The 25538-nt window shown below is 24.0% G+C and overlaps 14 protein-coding genes across 14 annotated transcripts, besides 1 other annotated feature; 6 read left to right on the top strand and 8 right to left on the bottom strand.

Moving 5' to 3' along the window:
- Window positions 1–1743: 1743 nt before the first annotated feature.
- EHI_110360 (uncharacterized protein) lies at window positions 1744–2161 on the bottom strand (the record flags this gene model as incomplete). The annotated part of the gene is made up of 2 exons (XM_651954.2): window positions 1744–1953; window positions 2012–2161. 2 exons carry the CDS (start codon window positions 2159–2161, stop codon window positions 1744–1746), a joined length of 360 nt encoding a protein of 119 aa, XP_657046.2.
- Window positions 2162–3373: 1212 nt separating this feature from the next.
- Window positions 3374–4888, top strand: EHI_110350 (thioredoxin, putative; the record flags this gene model as incomplete). The annotated part of the gene is made up of 1 exon (XM_651953.2): window positions 3374–4888. One exon carries the CDS (start codon window positions 3374–3376, stop codon window positions 4886–4888), a length of 1515 nt encoding a protein of 504 aa, XP_657045.2.
- A 275-nt stretch (window positions 4889–5163) lies between these two features.
- On the bottom strand, window positions 5164–5802 carry EHI_110340 (60S ribosomal protein L19, putative). The gene has a single exon (XM_651952.2). It carries the CDS (start codon window positions 5799–5801, stop codon window positions 5205–5207), a length of 597 nt encoding a protein of 198 aa, XP_657044.1. The 5' UTR covers window position 5802; the 3' UTR covers window positions 5164–5204.
- Window positions 5803–5976: 174 nt separating this feature from the next.
- EHI_110330 (uncharacterized protein) lies at window positions 5977–7767 on the bottom strand (the record flags this gene model as incomplete). Its single annotated transcript, XM_651951.1, has 1 exon — window positions 5977–7767. One exon carries the CDS (start codon window positions 7765–7767, stop codon window positions 5977–5979), a length of 1791 nt encoding a protein of 596 aa, XP_657043.1.
- A 248-nt stretch (window positions 7768–8015) lies between these two features.
- Window positions 8016–9049, top strand: EHI_110320 (protein phosphatase, putative). Its single transcript, XM_651950.2, has one exon. It carries the CDS (start codon window positions 8022–8024, stop codon window positions 9024–9026), a length of 1005 nt encoding a protein of 334 aa, XP_657042.1. The 5' UTR covers window positions 8016–8021; the 3' UTR covers window positions 9027–9049.
- Window positions 9050–9144: 95 nt separating this feature from the next.
- Window positions 9145–10413, top strand: EHI_110310 (magnesium and cobalt transport protein CorA, putative; the record flags this gene model as incomplete). The annotated part of the gene is made up of 1 exon (XM_651949.1): window positions 9145–10413. The coding sequence occupies one exon, from the start codon at window positions 9145–9147 to the stop codon at window positions 10411–10413; it is 1269 nt and encodes a 422-aa protein (XP_657041.1).
- An 84-nt stretch (window positions 10414–10497) lies between these two features.
- On the bottom strand, window positions 10498–11106 carry EHI_110300 (GTP-binding protein EhRabX36, putative; the record flags this gene model as incomplete). The annotated part of the gene is made up of 1 exon (XM_651948.1): window positions 10498–11106. The coding sequence occupies one exon, from the start codon at window positions 11104–11106 to the stop codon at window positions 10498–10500; it is 609 nt and encodes a 202-aa protein (XP_657040.1).
- Window positions 11107–11344: 238 nt separating this feature from the next.
- EHI_110290 (uncharacterized protein) lies at window positions 11345–12250 on the bottom strand (the record flags this gene model as incomplete). Its single annotated transcript, XM_651947.1, has 1 exon — window positions 11345–12250. The coding sequence occupies one exon, from the start codon at window positions 12248–12250 to the stop codon at window positions 11345–11347; it is 906 nt and encodes a 301-aa protein (XP_657039.1).
- A 1263-nt stretch (window positions 12251–13513) lies between these two features.
- On the bottom strand, window positions 13514–14843 carry EHI_110280 (uncharacterized protein). The gene has a single exon (XM_651946.2). It carries the CDS (start codon window positions 14645–14647, stop codon window positions 13742–13744), a length of 906 nt encoding a protein of 301 aa, XP_657038.1. The 5' UTR covers window positions 14648–14843; the 3' UTR covers window positions 13514–13741.
- A 227-nt stretch (window positions 14844–15070) lies between these two features.
- Window positions 15071–15763: a repeat region.
- A 1429-nt stretch (window positions 15764–17192) lies between these two features.
- Window positions 17193–17801, top strand: EHI_110270 (RNA recognition motif domain containing protein; the record flags this gene model as incomplete). The annotated part of the gene is made up of 1 exon (XM_001913385.1): window positions 17193–17801. One exon carries the CDS (start codon window positions 17193–17195, stop codon window positions 17799–17801), a length of 609 nt encoding a protein of 202 aa, XP_001913420.1.
- A 419-nt stretch (window positions 17802–18220) lies between these two features.
- On the bottom strand, window positions 18221–19705 carry EHI_110260 (pumilio family RNA-binding protein; the record flags this gene model as incomplete). The annotated part of the gene is made up of 1 exon (XM_651943.2): window positions 18221–19705. One exon carries the CDS (start codon window positions 19703–19705, stop codon window positions 18221–18223), a length of 1485 nt encoding a protein of 494 aa, XP_657035.2.
- Window positions 19706–19838: 133 nt separating this feature from the next.
- EHI_110250 (protein kinase domain containing protein) lies at window positions 19839–21740 on the top strand (the record flags this gene model as incomplete). The annotated part of the gene is made up of 1 exon (XM_651942.1): window positions 19839–21740. The coding sequence occupies one exon, from the start codon at window positions 19839–19841 to the stop codon at window positions 21738–21740; it is 1902 nt and encodes a 633-aa protein (XP_657034.1).
- Window positions 21741–21764: 24 nt separating this feature from the next.
- Window positions 21765–23357, bottom strand: EHI_110240 (uncharacterized protein; the record flags this gene model as incomplete). The annotated part of the gene is made up of 1 exon (XM_651941.1): window positions 21765–23357. One exon carries the CDS (start codon window positions 23355–23357, stop codon window positions 21765–21767), a length of 1593 nt encoding a protein of 530 aa, XP_657033.1.
- Window positions 23358–23961: 604 nt separating this feature from the next.
- Window positions 23962–25455, top strand: EHI_110230 (uncharacterized protein; the record flags this gene model as incomplete). The annotated part of the gene is made up of 1 exon (XM_651940.2): window positions 23962–25455. One exon carries the CDS (start codon window positions 23962–23964, stop codon window positions 25453–25455), a length of 1494 nt encoding a protein of 497 aa, XP_657032.2.
- Window positions 25456–25538: the final 83 nt, after the last annotated feature.

Raw genomic sequence — 25538 nt, 5'->3', positions numbered from 1 at the left:
CTTACAAATTGTTTACCTGAAATGGGGATTTCATGAGAAAAATTACATTCATCACCTTTTCTACAAAATCCATAACGTTGAAAGAATAAACAAGGTTGAGTTCTCCATTTATTAGGATATTTATCTTGATGAGAATATTCTAATATTAATTGATTTTCTAAAGAATGTGAAAGTATTTGACTTGCTATTGGATTTGGATTCGATTGAGGACGAGTTGTACTTAATACGTATGGAGTAGGTGTAGGAAATTGTTCATTTGCTTCATTATCATTATCATCATCATCATCTAACATCTTATCCATATTAAAAGAAGGATCAAGTTTCTACAATAATTATTCTTTTGAACTATATTTTTAATACCTTACAATACATAAACAAAAGAACTAACTTGTAATGACTCAAAATAACTCTTTTCTTCTTCAGTTGGTATTGCATCTAATTCATCCATTGCAAAACTATTCATTGTTGATGTGTCTTGACTAGAAAATACTTCAAACATTGAAGAATCATTACTGAATGTAGATAAATCAACAAATTCAAATTTATTCATTGTGAAAAGCCCCTCAACACTGTACTACTAAGTTCTTCTTTTCTTCTTTTTCTTTCGTTTCATTTTGTTTACTATTTATTTTAACTTTTTTATTATCTTTTTTAATTTATTTCTTGACTTTTCTTTTTTTTCCTAATTTCCCGTTTATTTCCATCATTTTTATACATTTTTCTTTTTCTTTCTTCTTTAGTTTTTTTTTAATTTATTTTTGTTAAACTACTTTTATGATTTGAATTTTTGTAAATATTAAAATAGAACTTCTACAAAAATAAATTAATGAAATATCAATTTTTTAAAAATTTAATTCTGTTATTTATTTTAATTGATTATATGTTCTTTTTTATTTGTCAACTTTATTGTATTATCTTAATTTAAATAACATAAAGGTTGTTATAACAAGTTTTTTTATAACCACCTAAACTATATAAAGGTCTTTTCAATATTTATTCTAGAGTCTTTATTCTTTCTTTATGGTATTACTTATTATAAATAAAGAAAATGAATTTTCTTTGTTACAAAACAAGACGCTTCATCATGAAAATTAGATTTAATAAATGCTGTAGTTTTCTATTCATATCTATTGTTAATAGATGAAATAATTTGGTTTTAAAACCAAAAAAAAAATTATGAACATTACATCTTTTTACCTTTCATTCTTTATTGTTATTGTAACATTTATTTAGTACTTATTTGGTTCAAATTTAATATTTCATATTAGTAATAATATTTTGAAAAAAATATTGCTTTCTATAACTAAAAAAGTTATTTTATCTGATGAAATATCTTACATAACTATTTATTATATTTACTAATTATTGTTATTACTAATAAAGAATCAAATAAATATATTATCAATAAGTAAAATAAAAAAATAACTAAATCAATATCAAAAGGTATTATAATATGAAGTTATATGATATTTTTTCATTATTTATTTTTGATAAATATTAAGTATTTACCCATTTTTTTATTATAGAATTTTTCTTTTTCTTCAATGAAAAAAAAATTATTTATAACATTATGCAACAACACACTTAAAGTACGTTAGTTATATAATTGTTTGTATATTATTCTAATGGTGTAACTTGAAATTTTTATATTAAATTGATTTGTCATATATCTTGAGATAACCCTTATCAATTATTTTGTTATTTCTTATAACACAAAAAAGACCAAAAGGATGAAATTTCTATTCATTTCTTCTTCTTATTTCCTTTTTTATTTTCTTGACTTGCAGCAGAGTATATTTGTAATAACTTCGGTTGGATATTATCACTGTCACTTTTTATTTCAGGGTTTTTAATTGTAAATTCCCAGAATTCTCCATCAGTTGATTTATAATACCCACTTCCCTTAATGTGTGTTGTTGATTGGGCGTGGTTTTGAAATGTTTCTATAAATGCCTGTTTCATAAATGGTGTGTCTTCTCATTGTGTATGAAAGTTACATTGAATAACAAACTCTATCAAACTCTACATTAAACTGTTCTCTTAAGTCAGTACTTAAAATGGCAGAGGTATTATTTGTTTCAAAAGAATCAAAGGCGTTAGATAACGCAAACCCACAATAAGTTTTACGGTATATTATCGGATACTTCTTTTCTTCTGCCATGACTTATTTTTCAAGATTTTTTTTATTTTTCTTTCAAAACAGAAAAATTCTTAAAATCTATTTTTTCGTTATATAAAACTATTTTCTTTTTTTTTATCAAAATTTCTATTAAAAAGATAATTATTGTTATATATTTATTAAATGTTATTGTTAATGAAATAACATAAACTATAGTATCAAAAATATTTTGTTAATAAAATTTTGATGAAATTATAATTGAAGAAATACTACTGTGAACTTAATAATATAAAATATTCGGTTAAGAATAAAAACAAAAAATAATTCAAAAAATCCAAAATAATTAGATATTGTCAATTTACTTAATAACAAATACAAATAACTATATGTGTAGATAATAATAATAATAATAAGGTAAAAAGTTAAATAAAATAAACATATTTTTGTTTATAAGTATATTAATATATTAATATAATATATTTAATTTTAATATTAGTTTTCGTGAGAAAAACAAACTTATATAACATCTATTATATTTGTTATTGTTATTTTTTCTTTGATGTTTTTTTTTACTTTTAATTAATGTTTTGGTTAAGTATCTATTAAAAAACTATTATTATAATTATTTCATATTGTATTATTTTTATTTGTTATGAAGTATATGTATATACATTCTCTCAACTTTGTTTCATAGAGCTATAATACCTTACTGTTATTGTTATAAATAAATTTTATTTTCATTCATTTATGCTATTTCAAAGATTTTTGAGTTATTTATTCAGTTACAATATCTTATTATAAGAATTAATATATTTTTTATTTTCAGATTTATTATATTAACTGAAACTTTCAATCCTTAAGAAAATTCTTCAATAAAAATTTATTATAATTATTACTGCCTCTTTTCTCAAAACCATTAAATAAAATTACAACACTTAGGATATTTTTTTTGACAAACTAATATGTTTATGAAGTTGGTCATAAGTTACTTGGATAATAACTTTTTATTTTGACTTATAATCACCGAAATGACTATGACAATGTTTTTATTTTTTCATTTCTTTAATTTAAGAAAGAGATGAAGAAAAGTTAATTTCATAAATACAATTTTCTTTTAAGTTTAATAGAAAAAAAATAGTCAAAAAATAAATGAAAATAAACTTTACCAATAAAAAAAGAAAATTCAAATTAAAAGATTGATATGCCACGTGTCAATTAATCAAAAAGAACTAGTAAGTACTAAAAATTAAAATAATGAAAATTTTCTTTTTCATTACCCTTTTAGTTGTTGTACTTGCAGAAGTTGATAATACAACTCAAGAAGACAAAAGGTCATTTGAAATATTCACATTAAATAATAATTTTTATGGAAATTTCATTGACCATGAAGACATGGTTTTTGTAAAATATTATGCACCATGGTGTGGTCATTGTAAAGCATTAAAACCAGTTTATGAAAATTTAGCTAAAGAACTATACAATAAATTAAAATTTGCAGAAGTAAATTGTGAAGAATCAAAAGAAATTTGTGAGAAAGAAGGAATTGAAGGATATCCAACATTAATTCTTTTCCGTAAAGGAAGGTCTAAGAAAGTTTATGGTGGAGAAAGAAATGTTGAAGCCATGAAAAAATTCCTTGAAAATGAATCACTTCCACCTATAATTGAAAGTACCAAAGAAGCAATAGAAGAATTAAAGAAAAAAGAAAATTCATTTGTTATTATTAAGAGTGAAGCTGATGACCAAATTAGAAATAAATTAGTTGAATTAGTTGATGAATTAGATTATCTTCATTTCTATGCTCTTAATACTGAAATGGATAATTTTGAATTATCTGTTTATAATGGTGATTCTAAAGAATTATTCACTTATGAAATTACTACTTTAGATAAATTCAATGGTACTGAATTTATTGATTGGGCTAATTCTAAAACATTCCCATTGTTCCATCAAGTTAATATGCCATTATTTAGAAGAATTGAAAATCTTCCAGTTTATACTTTATGGTATTTCTATCAAGGAACAATTCCAAAAGTTCATGAAGATTTGTTTAGAGGATTAGCAAAGAAATATAATGGAAAATTCATATTCTTCTCATTTAATAAAGTAATTTCTGAAGACCAAGTTAAACATATGCACCATACTGGTAATGTTTATCCAGTAATTTCTGTTATTCATACAAATAAGAGAAATATGTATGTTATGGATGAGGAGGCTACAATTGATGAAGAAACAATCAATAAGTATATTGAAAGTATTCTTAATGGAACTGCTCAATTATATTATCAATTATCTGATCCAATTAAACCAGAAGATCAAAAAGATGTTTTTAAATTAACTGGTCATAATTTCAATGAATTTGTAACTACTAAAGGTAAAGATAGTCTTATAATCTTCTGTGTTGAAAGAGCTGATATGTGTAAATATTTCTTAACAACACCACTTGCTAAAGTTGCTAAGAGAATGCAAGGAATTGATACATTCCAAATGGCATGGATTGATGCATCTACTGATGATGTTTCACCAGAATGGAATTTGAACATTATTCCAAAGATTTATTTAGTCAGTGAAAAGAATGGAGAAACAAAGAAAGTTGAGATGAATGAAATGCCAAGTGAAGAAAATACTATGAAATTTATTATGGAAAATGCTTTATTTAAATTTGAAATGCCAGCTCCTTTACCAGAAGAGAAGAAGGAAGAAGAGGTTCCAGAAAGTGATTCTGATAGTGAAGAAGTTGAAAAACCAAAAGAAAAGAAAGAGTTATAATGAGCTAATTTAATTTTTCATTAAATTAATAAAACAACATTTTATTATTTTTTTATACTTTCAAATTTGGTAGAATTAAAAACAAATAAAAAAAGATTAAGTTAAAGTTTACGTTTATTAAAAAATTAAATTACTTTATTTCCTAAATTTTATAACAAAAAAATATTTAAAATTTCTTGTTTCAATATACTTTTCAATTAGTTATTATTCATAGATAGTTCAATTTATTATTTATAATACATTCTTTATCAAAATTTTAGAATATTAATATAACCTATTTACTAACAAAAAAGAATCAATTCAGATTTCTGTAAGCTCATTTCTTAGCAGTTTTCTTTCCAGCTTTTGATTTCTTTTCTTCCTTCTTTTCTACGACTTTCTTTGGTTCTTCAGCAACGACTGGTTTCTTTTCAGTGATGAAAGTTGATTTCTTAGTAACTTGAACACTAGCCTTAGCAAGGAGTTTCTTTTCTTCAAGGGCCTTGAAGATAGATTCCATAAGAGCCTTCTTATTTTTGTATTGGTTACCCTTAACTTTAAGATAGAAGTCATGATACATATGTTTATCAATTTTACCAGTAGTTCTGTATTTGAGAAGAAGTCTTCTAAGAACTCTCATTCTGATAATCCATAATGTCTTTTGTGGTGTTCTAGCATTCTTTGTTCCCTTTCTTTTACCATGTCCAGTATGTCTTCCAAGAATCTTAGCTTGTTTTCTTTCAACAACTCTAGCTCTTGAATGCATAGCAGCTGGTTTCTTAATAATTAATCTGTCTTTAATCAACTTTCTAATAGCTTTTCTACTGTTGGCAAGTGAAATTTCTGGGGTTTCATTTGGGTCTAACCAAACTTTTCTATTACCACATTTAAGGACTGAAGCAGCAAGTCTTTTTTGGAGTTTTAATGAAACCATTCTTTCACTTGATTTTTCAAGTTCATTCTTTCTGAGTTATTTTTCGGTTAGGGTTGTTTTAAGATTTTATATTATTATTTCATTGTATTTTTATTATTAAGTTAATAGTTTATCATTTAAACAAAGAAAATTTTTGGAATATATACCATTTTAAAAAAAATAAAAAACAATTTATCTATAACAAATATTTTAATTTCATTCGTTCAAGAGTGGGTATTAATGATTTGGGGTTATTTAATTCTTCAAGTGATAATCTTTTTTCTTTTGGTAATAAACAGTTTGCAATACATTCACAAAATTCTATTGGACATTTAAATTTTTGTTCTTTAATATAATTTACTTTTTCTTCATCTTTAGTTTGAAGAATTTGTTGAATTGTATTATTCAAATTAAGATGAGATTGATTACCGTCATATTGAAGTAAATAAACCATTAACACTCCAATTGAAAATACATCATTACAATATGTTACTAATTCAGAATTAAGATATTCTGGAGAACTAAAAGGTGATTTTTCAGCATGTTCATTGAATAAAGAAACAGAAGAATTAATAGTATAAATTTGTTTCAAATTACCTAGTTTTAAATTAATATGTTTACCATTCTTTTCAATTAGTATTGTTTTTTCATTTAAATGGTTATGAACAAATCCACGACTATGTAATATTTGAATTGCTTTACAAATATTAAGAGTAAAACTAATAACATCAATAAGAGGTAATCTTCTATCTCTAGTATTAAAGAAATCAAATAAAGTAGGTTCTGTAGTAAAAAGGAATGATGAACAAGTATTTTCATCACTTCTACCATAATACTTAGAGAAATATTTTTGATTGACATTATCAAGAAATAAAGGTGTAACTATTTTATCTTGATAAGTCATAGAATCTTTCTTATCGAAAGTAATAACTTTATATATCTCAGAATTTTTAACTTTTAAAGTAACAAGTCCAGATTGTTCATCAATTTTTCCTAAGAAACTAGAGTCAATCAAACATGATGAATTACATATAATATTTAATGTAAGTTGTTTAAATTCAACTTTATTTAACTTTCCTTCTTCAAAATAATTAAAATATAATTTCATTTTAATTTCAGTAGATGGTTTTAATACTTTAAAATTAAATGAAAATTCTTGAGTTTTTAATTTTCCTTTGTCATTAATAATATCTTCTTGATGTATTTTTGGTAATGACAAAATATCTTTAAAGTCATCAAATAAATAACTTTTACATTTTCTCCAAATCCATAATGAACGAGCTCCACGTTCATATTGGAGATGAAGATTTAGTAATTGAATAAAATAATCATTAAGAGTTCCATTAATTTTAATATCATCTAATAACTCATTCTTTTCTTTTTTAATTAACATCTCAATAGAATCTTTTTTAATTTTCTTTATTAATTCTATTTGATTTTTTTGTGATTGAACATAACATAATAATTTCCCATTAAATTGTTTTTCAATTCGTTCAATAAATTCATTTAAATATTTTCCTCGTTGTTCAGGAGAAGCATTACAAAAAGTAGAAATAAGTAATTTTTTTGTTTCTTCTTCTTCATGTCTTAATAATTTTTCTTTTTCATTAAATAAATGAGAAATGTCTCTGTTATAACTCTTTTCGTTAATTCCTAATAATGAAGTAAATAAATATTTTATAGTTTTTCCTTTTTCTGTAATACTTAATGAATTATTTTCATTTAATTCTGAATTAAATCCATCAAATACAAAATCTGCTTTATCAAAATATAATTGATATTCATCTGATGACATGTCTACTCCAACTACTACAACTTTTTCTTTCCATTCAAAATTTCCTTGTGTAAATAATTCTAATGAAAGAGAATACTCTTTATTTACTATTGCTCCATCAAAGTATAAAAAATTCACTTTCTCACCATTTAAATTAAATTTTGTATCTCTTCCATTATATAAAATTGTTACTTCAGATTTATCTTGAGACATTCTTTAATTTGAAGTTCTTTTTAACTTTGTTATTTCAATTCAAAAAATTGTTATAAAGTCAAAAAAAAAAAATGGTTTTTTCAAAGGTAGTTCAATTCATTTTTTTTTTCTCAATGTTAGATCTGATATTTATCAAACAAACTTAAAATAAAAATAATTTTATTTTTGGTTTAAGAAAGAAAAAAACCCGATTAAATAGGAAAAAAAGAAGGAAAAAAAGAAGCAACTCAATAATAGTAAATAGTAGAGAAACAATGGGATCACTTCTTTCTGTCCCAGTAACTGAACAACAATCTGGAGAAACTAAAGGAGAATTCCTTGATTGTGGATATACCTCAATGCAAGGATGGAGAAGAACAATGGAAGATGCTCATATTGTTGATATTGAATTTACTTGTGAAAATGGTAAAAAAGCATCATTTTTTGGTGTTTTTGATGGACATGGAGGAGATCAAGTGGCTGAATATTGTTCAAAAATCTATGTTGAAACATTGTTAAATACAGATGCATTTAAAGCAGGTAATTACCAACAAGCATTGATTGATACAAATATTAAAATAGATGAACAAATGAGAACACCTGCAGTTAATGATTTACTTAAAACATTAGGAAGTGGAAGTTCTAATATTTATGAAGGAATGTTTGGAGACCTTGTTGCTGATGGTATGGGATGTACATCAGTTGTTATATTAATTATTGATAATACTATTTATTGTGGAAATGCAGGAGATAGTAGAAGTGTTATGCTTAAAGGAGATAGTGTTATTCCATTAAGTATTGATCATAAACCATCATTACAATCAGAAATAGATAGAATTACATTAGCTGGAGGAACTATTGACAATGGCAGAGTTAATGGTAATTTAAATTTAACAAGAACCATTGGTGATTTAATGTATAAACGACAAAGTGAATTACCTCCTCAAAGCCAAATTATTTCATGTTATCCAGATGTTAAACAAGAAGCCATTGATGGAACTGAAAAGTTAATTATATTAGCATGTGATGGAATTTGGGATGTATTAACAAATGAACAATGTGTAGAGAAGGTTGTTGAATATTTGAAACAAGGAAATTCATTAAAAGAAACATGTGAGAAAATTGCTAATGACTGTTTAAGTAAAGAGCCATATTCTAAACCAGGATGGGATAACATGACATTATTAGTAGTAAAGTTCAAATCTTTTAATCCACAGCCTGATATAACTACTGTTGTTACTTCATCACAAGAAAAAGATGAAGGATCAGTAACAAAATAATAGAAATTGAATTTATTTTTGGGATTAGTTATGAAAAGATGATTTTATTAAGGGTAAAGTTATTATTTGTCATTTCGTTTTATTAAAAAAAAACTTGAAAAATATATTTGTATTATTTATGCATAGCAATTCATCAGATGAACTTGATGAACATATTAAATTAAGATCCTGTTCTCCTTCTTTATTTGTTTTAAGTGAACAAGAAAATGAAAATGAAAAAGATATTGATTTTGTAGAAACTGAAGCAGAAGAAGAACAAGAAATTTCAAATCAAGGAGACACTACAGAAGAAAATAAAAATGACGTTACAGAAGATGTTGAAGATATTCCACTTGATATTAATTTACATGGAGAAGCATTTGAATATATTATTATTGCATATGGTCAACAATTTGCTAAAGGAAAAAGTGTTACAATTAAAGAATTAGTTGATATGAAAGAAAGAATTCAAAGTGCTGGTCAAAAATTAGAGAAAATTCCATTATGGTTAGACATTTCACCTATTACTGATGATTGTGCAAATGGAATAAGAGATATTTTTGAATTACACCCATTAACTGTAGATGATTGGTTTACAAAAGAGTCAAGAGAAAAAGCAGCATTTTTTGAGAATTATTTTGCTATTACAATAAATGAAATGAGATACATGGATGACACTAATATATTAAAAACATATTTATTATATATTGTCATTCAAAAAAATATTGTTCTTACTGTACATTCAGAACCAATTATTGCAGTTAATGAAGTAAGAACAAGAATATCAAAAAAGTATCAAGGTTCATTTCCTAGTGCACATTGGGTATTATATGCTATTTTAGAACTTATTATTTCAAATTATTCATTGATAAATGAAAATTTATATTCAGATGTTGAGACAATAGAACAATTATCACTTGTTTCAATACATAATGATCAAGATGAATTTTTAGGAAGAATTGGAGATCTTAAGAAAAGAGCTAAAATACTTCAATTTCTTGTTTTAGCAAAGAAGTCATTTTTAAGATTTATATTAAAGTCAAAGTCAAAGATGGTATCAAAGAATCTTAAAATTTATTTAAGAGACATTTTAGATGATACATTACGGTTATTAGAAAAATTACAATCATTGATTGATTCAATTGAAAATCATCAAGAAACATATTTTGCGAAAATTACTTTAAGTGTTAATCGATATGGTGAAGAAGAGAATAAGTTAATGAAAGATTTTGGAGCAATTGCAATATTATTTTTACCTATGACATTTATTGCTTCATTATTTGGTATGAATGTTACTGTTCCAGGAAAGGATATTCAAAATTTATTATGGTTTAGTGTTATTATGATAATTTGTCTTGTATGGTTTGTTGTTGGTATGATATTTTTTAAGAATTCACGTTGTTTTTAAAAAAAAATGTAATTAGAGTATTACTCGTGTATTACGTATTGTTTACTTATTATTTAATTTAATGAAAAAACAAAAAAGTAAATTTTAATTACCAAATCCTTCACCTTCAGATTCTTCATATCTCTTTAAATGCATTTGTATTGCTTGATTAAAAAGTGGTTTAAATGCAGCTCCAATAGAGTCCCAATTTGAATAATCAAGATCGGATGCTGATAATTTAAATTCATTGTCTTTACAAAAACTATTAAAATCTTCTTCAGTAAAAGCACAACTTTCACTATCTTCTAATAAGTCATGTTTAGTACATACAACTGTAAATGGTGCTTCTCTATTATATTCAGTTGCACCAAACCTTTCAGAGAACATAGTTTGTTCAATATGTTGACCAATATTTTCTAAACAATCTCCATTATCATAAGAACAGACAATAATATACCCATCACCTTTATTAGCACGTGAAGTAACTCTCCCATATTTTTCAGTTCCATTTGTATCCCATAAATGAATTTCATAATATTCTCCTTTATATTTATATTGGAATGGAATATAATCTCTTCCAATTTCTATTGGTGCTTCTTCATAATCTTGTTCTGTAAAAGTAAATAATAAAGAAGTTTTTCCAACTCCAAAATTTCCAATTATTGGAATAAGAATTTGATGTTTCTCATCAAAGCTACGTTCTCCTTCAGTCATCTTTTAATTATTAGTTCTATCACTTTGTTTTTAATTTCTTCATAAGTTTGTAATTTTTCTTTTTAGGTATAAATAATTATAATTAATTTTATTATAATTTTATTATTTTTCTTTCATTCACATCATTTTTTAAATAAAATAAAATGGTTATAAAAGCAAAAAATATTTGCATCATCTCAAATATAAACTACGAGAAGAAACATACAGAAACTACAATATCAATTAAACTATGAAAATATCAAGCATATGGCTTGATGAAGGCTATGTTTGATTGAGTAATATTACTCACTAAAGACATTGGCAAAAGAGGTTCTTGTGTATAATTTTTTTGAGGATATCCCATTAAAAATGTTTCATATTGGTTATAAGGTTCATGACGTGGTAATAATCCAGTAGTACCAACTGTTAAATCAACTGGAGTCAATTGATAAAAAGAGTTTAACCCTTGAATATAATAAATATTTTCTGTATGAATTGGAGTAATAAATTGTTGATGAAGTGAAGAAGGATATGAAGAACCAACACTTATTTCATCTTCATTTATCTTATAATTTTTATCTTCAAGAATTTCTTCAATAGAAGAATAATCTATTTGAGAGTTAATGATTATTTCTTTTGATTCAGTTTCTTCAAATTTTTTTCCTAAGAAGTTAAGAGTTCTTTTGCCAATTTTTTCTATTACTTCTTTAGGAAAATCTTCATTCATAAAATGAACGTGTTTAAATCGTTTCATTTTAACTGTATTAATTGATTCTTTAGAATGCATAAATTCAAATGAATATCCAATGTTTTGAAGTATTTTTACTATCCAATTAAAAGCAACAGAAGAACAATTTTTTTGATAATACCGTTTTCTTTGTGATATATTTTGAATAAGTTCTGCTTGTTCTTTAGCTTCTTTTTCAACTTCTTCTTTTAATTTAAAAGTTTCATTACCTCTAATTTCAATTACTCTATAAAATTGTTCTGTTTTTTTACTTTTTTTTTCTAACCGTTGAATAACTACTTCTCTTTTATTTTTAACCATAAGATAAATCATAAATCCTATTTGATAACACTCTGAATTCTTTGCTCTTTCTTTTTTCTTTCTATTAGTTTCTCTTATAATATCTTCTTCTAATTGTTTTTGTGTTTGTTTAGACATTAAATTATAATATACATTTTTTAGGATTTTTTTTTCTTTTATATGTTTTTTTTTTCATTTCTTTTTATTTATTTTTTATTACTTTCGTTCTATTCTCTTTATTTCCCTATTTATAACTTTACTATTTATACATCTTTTCATTCTAAGTTTAACTATTCATCACTTTTCTTATAATTTTTCATTTTTTATTAATTCTTTACTTAATTTGTTCATTTTTTTACTAAAATTTTTTTTGGATTATTAAATCTATTAATAAATAACGAAAAAATAATTGATTTATTATTCCTCATTTATTTATTAGAAATTATTTTATTTCATTTTTATTATTTTTTGTTCTTCTAGAAGTATTTTATATTTTTTGTAGTTTTACAAAAGTATGAGTTTAATTTTTCGTGTGTTTCAGTCGTTAAATAATATTCTACTATTAGCAATAACCAGTTATTCAAAATTGACAAATAAATTCTTCTTTCATAAATGACTCTCTATCACGTACCTTTACTTTAAATATGATAAAATATATTTTATAAATTAACTATCATATCTATAAAGAAATAGAGAATATGATAAAACTTAATGGAAAGTTATAGATAAATACTTAAAACATTTAAACAATGTAGAGAAAAAAGTTAAGAAATTTAACTCAAGACTCAATGTATTAAAAATAAAAATGAATTTTTATTAAATGAAAATTTTATGAAATTATTATAAAATATTTTACATATATTATTAAATAATTCGGCAAAAAGTTTAATATATCAATGAATTTTCTTATCAAAATTAATAAATAATAATAAGATAATTAAATAGTTGTGAATAAACTATTTTTTTTTTGTTATTCATTATTCTGTATGATTAATCCTATTCCATAACTATATTTTCAAAATTATTTAAAACACAAATAAAAAAAGAGAAGAAATGTTAAATAATAATTATTTTATTAATTATTTGTTTTAATGTGAATTGTTATTTATTTTGTTATATTTTGGTGTTGAGTCTTTTTGGTTTATCATTTGTTTCAATTTATAGAATATTTCTTTTTTTTATTTTTCATTTAACGTTTAATCTTTTAAGTTATTTGTATATTTAAGAAATATTTAATTGTTACATCTACTTTATAGATTACGTAATAAATATTAAACATATAAACTTTTATTGGGATTAATGATTACTATTTGTATTTATATTATTTATTAATTAAACTAACACTATAAATACATTATTCATTATTAATTTTTTATCATTATCATTATATTAGTAATTTTTAACTCAATTAACTGTATTATCTATTAAATACTTATATACTTTAACTATTTTAAAGTTCTTCGTTTCTTTATTATTCTATTCATTTTTTTATATTAATTTATTCTTCATTTTCTTTCAAACAATAACACTAAGTGAAGTTATAGTAGGATATTTTTTGTACCAACTTAATTAAAAATAAAGAAATACTATTTGAAATAAAAATAAAAACGAAGAAATGTAAAATGTTAATTAAACACATTTCTTGCAAACTGGTTGACCATTAATTAACATATAAGAACCATTAAATGGTTTTCCACATCGAGTACAAACGAAACAATTTGGATGGTAATTATGGTCATCAACAACAAGGTATTTACCATCAAGTGGCTTACCGCATTTGAAGCATCTTGGGACACATGTTTCTTCATAGCAAATTGAACAAATTGGTTTTCCATCATGTTCCATTAATTTTCTATTACCACCAAATTTCTCTCCACAAACAGAACAAGTAAAACAATCAGTGTGCCAATATCTTCCAAGAGCCTTAACTCCTCCTTCAACTGGCTTACCACATTTTCCACATTTAATAATGTCTTCGTCAAGTGCTGATGGTGGTGGTGTAGTTGGTCTATGTTGAGTAGTTGGTTCATGTGAGGCTGCACTTTCACCAGTTGGAGCACCACACTCAGAACAGAATTTACCTCCACTTAATTTAGCACCACAGTTGGTACAGAATTTTGGTTTTGATGGGGAAGCTGGAGTAGGTTCTGTTTTACTTGGAGTAGAGGGAGCAACAGTAGCTGGTGTTTTAGCTGGTGTAGTTGGTTGTTTTGCTGGAGTTGATGTTGTTGGTTTTGCAACCTCCTTTTGTGGTTGAGCGGCTGGCTTTGGAGTTTCTTTTACTTCATCTTGACCTTCAAGTTGTAAAAATGGTTGTTTGTGTTCAATACAATGTTCAATAGCATCAGTAAGAGATTTGGTATCAACTATTTTAAAAGAAGTACCATCACCTTTGTATATTATTTGGAACTTAGCACCTGAATATTTTTGTTCAATTTCTTTGATGAACACTTCATATAAATTAGGTAAAGTACGTTCTATGTTGACAATTTTATTGGCAGTGCCGTATTTTACTTTAATTTTCATTAATGGCATGGCTTGTAGCTAAAATGGATTAAGTGATATCAAGATGAGATTGAAATCTAAAACCTCCTTTTTGCAAAAATAAACTCCAAGTCTATTTATTTTAATCTTTTTATTTTGACTTTTCCTTTTATTTATTAGATCCTTTTCTCTAAGGCATGGCATTAATGTATAGTTATTTTATTTAAATTTGAATAGGAAATTATTTTGAGGAGTATAATTTTTTCAGTAAAATTTTAAGATTTTAAAAAAAAAGTGTAAAACAAAACCAAAAAATTATCTTTTTTTTTCTTATTTTTGAAAATTTAATTTTTTCATTATTTTTCTTATGTTTCAATTTTTTTATTGTTTAGCATTTTTTATGTTAATACAAAACTATTTCTATTAAAATACTCTTTTCATTAATACCATTTTTGGATTATTTTATTTTCTTTTTGAAAAATGAAAGATTAAAATACTGCCAACTTTGTAAAGACAAGACAGTAACAGTATAACACATTCTACTCTCTTGTATTTGTCATAATAAATCACAAATGGAGAAACATGACAATATAGGCATTATAATATGGGAGGGATTAATAAGAAAATATACAGGAAATAAAAAATATAAAAACCTCCATATGAAACAATATTCAAATATAAAGACATTACTATGATATGGAACAAACAAATAATACTTAAAAGTGAATGACAATATCACAAAATACCAGACATATACGTATTAGATAAAAAGAACAAAACTGATCTATTATTTGATATGACTATTGTGGCTGATCACAATATTAATGGAGCCTATTTGAAGAAAAGAAATAAGTATAAGGAATTAAAGAATAGGCTAATGAAAATAGAAAAATTAAAAGATGTAAGAATAATTCCAGTAGTAATTTCAATAAATGGATTAATAAATAAAGAAAGTATCAGAATAATTAAAGAGTTAAAAATTGAAATTGACATCGAGAAAGAAGTAAAAAACCTTGTCATAAAAAACATGATGGATGTCATGGAATACTGCGGAGGTCATAACTAAAAATACTCCGTAGAGCTACTAGAAGAAGTGATGAGATTAGTCTCCACTAAGGCAGGAAGAATAGAAGTTAATTCTATTAATATTTAATTAATTGATTATTATTTAATTGTTTTATTTTTTTTCAATTATGTGTTTTTGTTCTTTCAATAACTTAATAGAATAGAAATTTTTCTCTTGATACTAATTCTTATATTTTAATTTAAAACTCTTTAATTTCTTCTTTATTGTATTGGTAATTTATTGTTCTCTTTTTCTTAAATATTTATGGTCTCTTATTATTATCATGAATCTTTCATTTTTAATTTCTTCTAGATAACTCTTCTTCTTTAATTTTTTTCTAATTCTTTCATTCAAGGTATAATGATTAAAAATGTAGTTACTGGTTTAGGTCTAGTAATGTCATTTAATTTATTAACAAAATTTTTATAAATTGGTTGTCCCTCATTCAATAGCTTTCTCTATGAGTTTATTAAGTAAGTTTAAATAATTGTCAGATATATATTCAAATTAAATTTTAAGTGTTATTCTGTATTCAATAAAAAAGAAACAATGAATATTCAATAATATAAATTAAATGATAACATATTAGTCTCTTATTTTTGATGTCTAAGTAAATATTATATTCTTAAACAATATTTTTGAATATTTTCTAATAATATTAGATACATAAATTTAGCAATAGTTTATCAACATATATAATTTTAAATGAAATTTATATTCATTATTTAAAATTATCTGACTATAATAATATAATTGTGAAGTGGTTTAATCTTTTTTTCCTGTACTTGCAAAAAATAAAATAAGAAATAGTTTGCTTTAATGTCATTTTCAATTTCTATAATACATAATCATATGAGTAAGTATTGATTCTTTTTAGCAAAAAATTACTTATTTCATTAATAAGAATATATTTAATTGTGTTTAAATAATAAAGATGACCTATTATAATATATTTTCAAATTATTAAGTAATAAAATATAAAGTTTATTTTTATAACATAACTCATTCAAATTTTATCAACAATTGTATTATTTTTTGAACAATTTTGTGAAATATTAATTTTATTTTAATGAATAATTCTTTTTGCTTGAATTAATCTTCTAATACATTGCAGAAAATATTATAGAAACATAAAACATAAGTTCTGAAAAAAAAAATAGAATGAATATAAAAACGAGAATGATGCAAAACTTTTAAATGAAAAATATAGTACATGAGCTGTGAAAACACTCTTGTATATGTCACAGGGTTCAGTAATGGTGTAGATGAAAAAAACATAATTGAATTATTTAATGAAAGGATTCAAGACAATATTGAATTTACTCATGTTGAACAAGGAAAAAGAAAAGTACTTTTAATTAGTATGGTTAATCCAGAAATTGCTCAAGAATTAGTTAAAGAATATAATGGAATAGAGTGTTTTGGCTGTCATTTGAATATATCATTATATAAAGATGATGTATTAACTTGTCATAAATTATATGTAAAAGGAATAGATAGATTAGTTGAGAAGGAACAATTTCAAAGATAATGGAAACATATGGTAATGTAATAAGTTGTAACATATCATTAAATAAAAATAAACAATCAAATGGATATGGATATGTTGAATTTGAAACTGAAGAAGAATGTCAAAAGGTACTTGATTCAAAAAGAGAGATTCAAAAACAAATAGGAGATCAAAATTTTATTATTGAACCATTTAATAAACCTGTTAATAAACACAATTGTATTTATGTAACAAATATTGATTCAACAGTAGAAGATATTGATATTATTACTTATTTCTCAAAATTTGGAGAAATAGAAAAAAAGGATAAGAAAATAAAATGTTTCTTTCGTCTTGAACAAACTCTCAAAAAGAAAAATGGATTTATTACTTATATTAATGAAGAAGATGCTACAAAAGCATTAAATAGTCCAACAGAAAATGTATTAGGAAAAGATATTCATATCGAATTATATAAATCAAAAAAAGAAAAGGCACAAGAAAAAGAAGAAAATCTAACATCTCTGTATAAAAACTATAATTTAAAAATTAAATTTAAGAAACGTAACAAGGTCACTCGAAAAAGTATTTCTAATTATTTCAAAGGTTGTGGTAAAATTTATAGCATCTATATTCAAATGAATAAGTAATTTCCAACTGGAACAGTGTTTATTTGTTTTACTGATAAAAAAAGCACTGACAATGCAATTTGTGTTGCTGAAGACAATGGGTGGGAGTGGAGTCATGTTTATAAACAAAAAAGAAGAGGTCATTATGAAACACCAAAAGGTGTCTTCAAAAAAGTAGATAATCCTACAAAAGATGAAGATAGATCAATGGATGAGTTTTAAATAATCAACATTCTTTTTCAATTCAACATATATTTAAAGAAAAAAACTTAGTTTATTTGATAGAGTTATAGAACAGAAAGTTAAGAACCAAATGCTCTGAATTGATTCTTTTTCTAATATTTTTCTTTTCAAATTTTTTGATAATTACATTTATCTCAAAAAAAAAACAAAAAAAAAGAAATTAATCAAAAAATCAATCAAAATAAAAAGATTCAATATTATTTTTTAGAAACGATAGTTTCAATAATTTGTTTTTTCATATTCATTAGTCTTTTCCATTTAGTAATATTATTTCTATATTCAATAATATTCATCTTCTCAATAACCTTTCTTCCAATGAAATTCTTTTCAATTTCTTCATAATTACTATTCATTTCTTCAATAATTTTTAATTTACCATCAATTGAGCTTTTAATAAATAATTTTTCAATAACAAAAGAACCATTTTTATTCATACTAATTCTCCAAATTTTTCCTCTTATCATTTCAATTAATTGGTTATTTTCATCATTAGTGTTATATTCAATTATTTTTTCAACAACATGACTTCCTTCTTTATTATTAATATATTCTTCAATTCTTTGTTCTTTTAATTGATAAAATTCTTTCATCATATCTTTCTTTCTTTGTTCAATTAACGTTTCAAGAATCATACAATATCCATATTCAATAAATTCTCTTTTTCCTTTCATCCATTCTTTTCTTCCTTCTTCAAAGATATTTCCTCTTCCACATAAATGATTTTTAATTCTTTTAATACATTCATCTTCTTCTTTTTTATTACCAATTTTTCTAATATTTTTCATAACATTAACTATTAACATAAAATATTTCTTTGAAATAATAATATCAATTTCTTTCAGTATCTTTTCAATTACTTCTTTAATTTCTTCACTTTGTTCAATAAATATTTGAATTACATGATTACCAATTCCATCATTAATTATTTCTGGTGTAATATATTTTTGACTAAATATTTTTAAATTTATATCATCCATTACTTTTATACTTTCTTCTACAATTATTGACCAATTTGGATCATTAATTGGAATTGAATTATTATTAATAATTCTAATCATTTGTTTCCCAATATTACTCATTTTATTACTTATTAATTTAATTATAATTGGAATACTTTCTATTTCTATTTCATGTGTTTCTTCATCTATTACATATTCACTTATTTTTTCTATGATTTCTTTATTTCTTTCATTCATTGAATATTGACTCATTACTTCAATCATTTCACTAATTACATGTGCTGAATATTTTCCTGTAAGTAATTCTTTTATTGTATATTTCTTTTCTTCTTCCATTTTATTCTCTTTTTCTTCTTCTTTGATTAGTTCATATATCGGTTCTGTTATTATTGTATTACTTTCTTCTCTTTCTTTTTCTTTCATTGTTCCAATTATCATTGAATATCTTTTATAAATACTTTCTATTACTCTTGACCCCATGGCATCATTGATTATTATATAATATTTCTCTTTCCCAATACTTTTCATCATTTCATCTAATTCTTCTCTTCCATACATCCCCACAAATTCTTCTACTAAAAATGAACCTTTTTTATTACAAAAAATACTGTCTTCTTCTCCTTTAATTCCTTCAACACTATTCCAAATAATACTTTCTCTATTTTCTTCATCTACTTTAATAATTCTACTCAATTCTTCAAGATATCTATATGTCTCACTCATCTCGTCTTTCTTCTTTTTTCCTTTCTTCTTTTTTTTTCTTTTTTTGTAGGGTTTTTTATAACAAAAAATAATAAAATGTTATTAAAAAATGAAGAAAAGAAAAAATTAACTTGAAATTGTCAAATAAGAAAAGATGTTATTCTTTACTTTAATTTTTTGTTTCATTTTTGGTGTCTTTGGTGATAAAGATCACCTTGATGTATGTGGTGTTGGTTGCCCAACATGTCGACCTGATGGTAGTTGTATGTCACAATGTTTTGGTGGATTTAATTCAGAGGATGGATGTTCTTCATGTGCAAAAGGTTATATTAATTATCCTTACTGTACTGCACTTTGTGGAAACTTTGTAATAGATGAAGGAGAAGAGTGTGATGGAGGAGAAGGATGTACTGAAGAATGTACTTGTGATCGTTCTAAGAATTATGAATATTCTAATTCAAAGTGTATTAAAGACACATATACATCTGAACTGACAATGGATATTATCACAGCTGTGTTATTTGCTTTTTGTATTCTTTGTGTATTACTTTATGCAGCATATTTAACTTATGCAAAGAAATATAGATTGTTAAGAGAAGATGCCACATCTAATACATCCAATATATCAACCCATACATCATCATCTTCTTCTGATGAAAAAGGAAAGAAATCAGGAAATACAGGTACTCCACCATCTATTGATTTGTTAACTAAGTCAGATCATTCTACTACATCATCAATGACAGATACAGATACAAATACTTCTACAGATACGTCATCTGATAATACTGATCGTTCTACAAAGAGAAGAAGACGTGCTATTTTCAGACAACGAGGGGATGTATATACAAAGATTCCAGAAAGAAGATATTTTTCATCTACACCATCATTTCCATTGGAATTATCAAAGAACACATTGTTATTTGGAGGGTCATTTGAAAAATTAAAAGTAAGAGTTCCATATACTGATGAATTTAGTATTGTTAATATGAGAAATTCTCCATGGAATTTTTCAGTAAAAGAAATTAAAAATCCAAAATATGAAATTCTTTTAGACCCAATAGAAGGTACTATTGCACCAGGAACACAAGTCAATATTATTGCACAAATTAAATTAAAATGTTCATGTCGTGTAAATGCTGAATTGCTTGTCACCATTAGACATCAAGAAAAGATGTATACATCAAATATTGATGTTCGTGCTGAAGCACAAGAGAGTGAATATATTGATGGAGATGAATTTGATTTAGAAAATGCAACACCATCAGAAATAAATATTGGACAATGTTATTCATTAATGTGGAAACAAAAACAAATCTTTATTAAAACATTTACAAAAGCAGAAAATCCAGACATTCAATTACGTTCAGAAATTAAATTTCTTCAAATTTTAAATGAACAACAACTTGCTTCTAAATATTATGGTAAAGCTATTTCACATAAATTATCATGTATTGTATTAGAATATTATCCATTAGGAACAATTGATCATTTTCTTGATCAACAAGTTATTTCTCCTAAATTAAAAAGAAAAATGTTAACTGAAATTGTAACAGCTATTTCTATGTTACATTCTTTCCATTTTATTTATCGACAATTAAATCCATCTTCTATTCTTGTTGCATCAACTAAATTATCACAAGGACCTCATATTAAATTATGTGGTTGTTCACAAATTATTAAAGCAGATGCACAAGGAGCAGTTAAATTTGATCAAAAAGGAAAATATAACTATTTTACGGATCCAATAGCATTTAATTCAAGTATGAAAGCTGATTATCCAATGGATATTTTCTCATTAGCACATGTTTTTGTTATGATGTATTATGGTGAACAAATAACTGATACATTTAAAGTTACTCCACATGAACTTTCTCAAATGCAATCAACAAATGATCGTATTTTTGATATGAATGAAATTCCAAATGGAATGAATCATGAATTTGCTCAATTAGTTTGTGATTTATGGAATTCAGATAGAGTAGAACGACCTTCCATTGCTGAGTTAGCAAAGAAAGTAAAAACAATACCATTAACACAAACAACACAAAATTAAATCATAATTGAATACAAGTATAAATTAAATTTGATATTTCATTGAAAGTTTTGCAAATATTTCATCAATAATTAAGTCTTCTCCAAAAAATCCAACTCTTTGTGAATGATTTACTAATAATAATACATTAGCAATTGTTCTTAAAGCATCCATTCTAAATAAACCATTTTCACTTCTATTTGATGAAAAAGCAGTATGTGCATGAATAATATCACCAAGCCATAATGGTAAAATAGGTATTTTTGGAGTAGGAGCAATAGAGTATGTGTTTCTATAAATAATATAATTTTTAGAAATATCAAATACTCTTTGTAATTCTTCAAATTGTTTAATACTTTTATGTGGTAATTTTTTAAATATATTATTTAATGAAAAATGAGATATTCCTGTATATAATGCATAACTTACATTAAATGAATTATGTTTTAAACCTTCTAATGCAACTTTAATAAAATATCTCATTCTATTAATTTCATTTGTATCTGTTTTAATTGAATATGATACCCACATTCCAAGATTATCAATTATTTCACAATAAAAATCAATTGTTGGTTTTTCTTTCATTTGTACACATTCAGATGTTTCAATATCATTTAATAGTAATGAATCAAATACCATTAATTGTTCTGCTAATATTTTTGATTTAACATCTGTTAATTCTCCAATTTTCTTTTTATTTTTTAAAATTGATGAATTAGTAACAATAGAACTTCCTGTACTTTTTTTATTATAAAATCTTTTTACTTTTACTTCTGATTTTATTACAGGAATTTCAATAATATCTCCTATATTTTCTTTTAATGGTAATTTTGGATTTATACGAATTAAATGTTTTAATAATGCACCAATACATTGAATATTTCTCTTACTAAGATCTTCTCCATCAAATACTTGTCTTAGTTTTTTACATAATTCATTTGGTTCTAATGCAATAGATAAATAAATTGCTAGTCTATTAGGAAAATCTGGTTCTGGTTGTTGTGGGAAAAATAGTAATGTTATTAATGCTCTAGGAGAAGCTGCAAATAATGTAGAACGTACATTAATATCATCGAATTGATAAATTGGATCAAACTGTGGATTATTAAATACATCATCAAATCTATGACATAATGTCTCTAATAAAGAAATTGATAATTGAGATGAATATCGTAATTCAATTGGAAGAAGAAATTGACAAATAGATAAAAATTCAGTTGATTCAGAAGAACAATCTTTTATAGAAGTAACTAATGTTTTAAGTAATGTTATATAACTACGGGATAATCTATTAACATACATTCTACATAATGAAACATCCCAATCTTCATTAATACCTATTCTTTGTGCAATTTCTGTATCAAATGAGAAATAAATATTAGAGTCTTTCATTTTTTGACATACTAACTTAATTTGTGATAAATCATTAATACAAGAATCTGCAATATTTTGTATTTCAGGATCTATTTCATCACTTGAATAAATAACAAAAGAATTATCAAGATGTTTTCTTCTAATTGAAATTGTTCTTGTTGATTTAAAAGATTGTTCAGATACAAAACTACTAATATCTTTTGTTGATCCATTTTGTGATTTAAATTTAGATGAACGGAAAGAATGTTGTGATTTAATTGACATAGAAATGATTGATTTTTTTTTGTTCTTTTATTTTTGTTTTCTTAATTCTAAAACATTTTTTTTTTAAATTGACTGTTTTCCCGACGTTTTTACTTTTATTGAATTGTTTTCTCTTTTTTTAAATTTCACTCAAAAAAGAATAAAAAAGATGCTTCTATCTATTTATAAAATCAGAAATATTAAATTAAATAATTTAATGTAGTAATAAATATTAATATACTAATATTCTAACTTTAAAACTTCAAAGTGTTAATTGAAAAAAAAATATGGGTGTAGCTCATTTAACTGTTTGTTATGTATTAGGGATTGTATGAAATTAAGTCAAATCATAATTTCAAATATTAATTAAAGATATTTAATTAATTAGACATTTCTTCGACATCTTGAAAAAGGGTTTCCATTATTTTTAATTGCAGAGAAATATTATAAAGGTTTGTTTATGTAAAAAATAAAACATTTAAAAAAAAAGCCAAAAAAATAATAATAATAAATAATAGAAACAACCAATAATACGAAATTAATAATTGATGGAAGTGGTTTTATGTTTCAAATATTAGAAGAGTGTAATTCAGATATGTTTAGTTTAGATCAATTTTTTAAAAAAATGTATTCAATATGTTTATTAAATCATATTCAATTAATATTTGTATTTGATGGAATGACACAACCAATTAAATTTCATGAGTCTATTTCTCGATTAATACAACAATCAAAAGAAAATAAAAAATTCTTTTCAAAGCCATCAACTGTAAATGAATTACCTATTACTATTTTTAGTGGTCTTAAGAGAAGTATTAAATATTTATTACTAAAATATGGATTTGAATGTGTTAGAGCATATGCAGAAGCAGATCCTGTTATTATAGAAAAGTCAGTAGAAGTTAATGCATATGGAGTTGTAACAAGTGATTCAGACTTTTATTTATCAAAAGCAAATATTGTGTTTAATACTTCTAATTTTATTAAATTATTTTTAAAAGTTATAAATGAAAGAAATCATCCTAATTTGAAAATTTATTTTAAGGGAATTCGTACTTCTGATGTTATTTCTTATTTTAATTTTAATAAAGATTTCATTCCACTGTTTAGTTGTATATGTGGTAATGATTTTACAAAGTCTCTTAGTCGTAAACTACGTAAACGTTTAAATATCGTTGAAAATATAAATGTTATTAATGATGTCGTTAATTATTTTAGAAAAACTGAATTTACTCCAATTACTCTTCTTAACTTCCTTCAATCAACACTTTCTAAAAATGACTTTGATTTATTAAAAGCTGCACTAAAACAAATTAATCGAATGTGTTGTATTACTCCTCCTTCAATTGAAACTATTAGAAAAGAAGAAGTTTCACCATTACCTCCTGAAAAATTTCCAAATTGTTATTACTCATTTTCAATAACATTGTCTGCAATTTCTGTTGCTTCTTTTCCATCTCTTAGATGTTGGGATAAATTTGATTCTCCTGCATTTGTTTGTTCTAAAATAAGATCTCTTTTATATTCTTTAGTTCAACCTAATAGTGAAGTTATTGAATATTTTGATAATAAATCTAATGATGTTCGTATTGGTCACTCAATTAAAACTGGAATTAATGTTGATGGTGATTTATGTCATTGGCTTGATTTATTAAAATTTCCAATTAAGTCAATACAATTAGTACAAAAGTGGAAAGATAATTGTGTTGAGTTTTGGAAAATTATGACATTTATCACAATGAAATATATTCAAATATATTCTTCTGATTTTTCCAATTTTGCCTTTTGTGTTGTTACATGGTATTCTTTATGTTCTCAATATCCAAACGTTTATCAACCACCAGAATATCGCCCAAAAAGAAAAGTTGACCATAGGATGCCAATTCATTTATTTACATACATTCATGGTATTTCTTATCACTTACTTGAAATTGTAATAGATAGATGTGATATTGATTATCATTTTGTTGAACAATTTTATTCTCCGAACCTTTATACATTTAGTAAGATTTATGATAAGTCTAATACTGATACATTATTCTTGAGATTAGATGAGTTATGTAAAAATGATGAAATCTTTAATGAAATTTGTGATGCTCTTAATCTAAAGAAAAATTAATAATACTTTTATTATTATTTTATTAAAAAAAGTAAAAAAAAAAACTAAAAACTAAAAAAAAGATTATATTTTTGAGAAGTAAT

This window comes from Entamoeba histolytica, genomic scaffold (genome assembly GCF_000208925.1).
Source record: "Entamoeba histolytica HM-1:IMSS scf_1104750517953 genomic scaffold, whole genome shotgun sequence".
Lineage (NCBI taxonomy): Eukaryota > Evosea > Mastigamoebida > Endamoebidae > Entamoeba > Entamoeba histolytica.
Note: the sequence above shows the minus strand (reverse complement) of the source record. Positions and strands in the feature narration are given on the sequence as shown.

Excerpts from the sequence above, each read along its gene's own strand:
- EHI_110340 (XM_651952.2), bottom strand. The coding sequence starts at position 5,801 with ATGGTTTCATTAAAACTCCAAAAAAGACTTGCTGCTTCAGTCCTTAAA.
- EHI_110320 (XM_651950.2), top strand. The coding sequence starts at position 8,022 with ATGGGATCACTTCTTTCTGTCCCAGTAACTGAACAACAATCTGGAGAA.
- EHI_110280 (XM_651946.2), bottom strand. The coding sequence starts at position 14,647 with ATGCCATTAATGAAAATTAAAGTAAAATACGGCACTGCCAATAAAATT.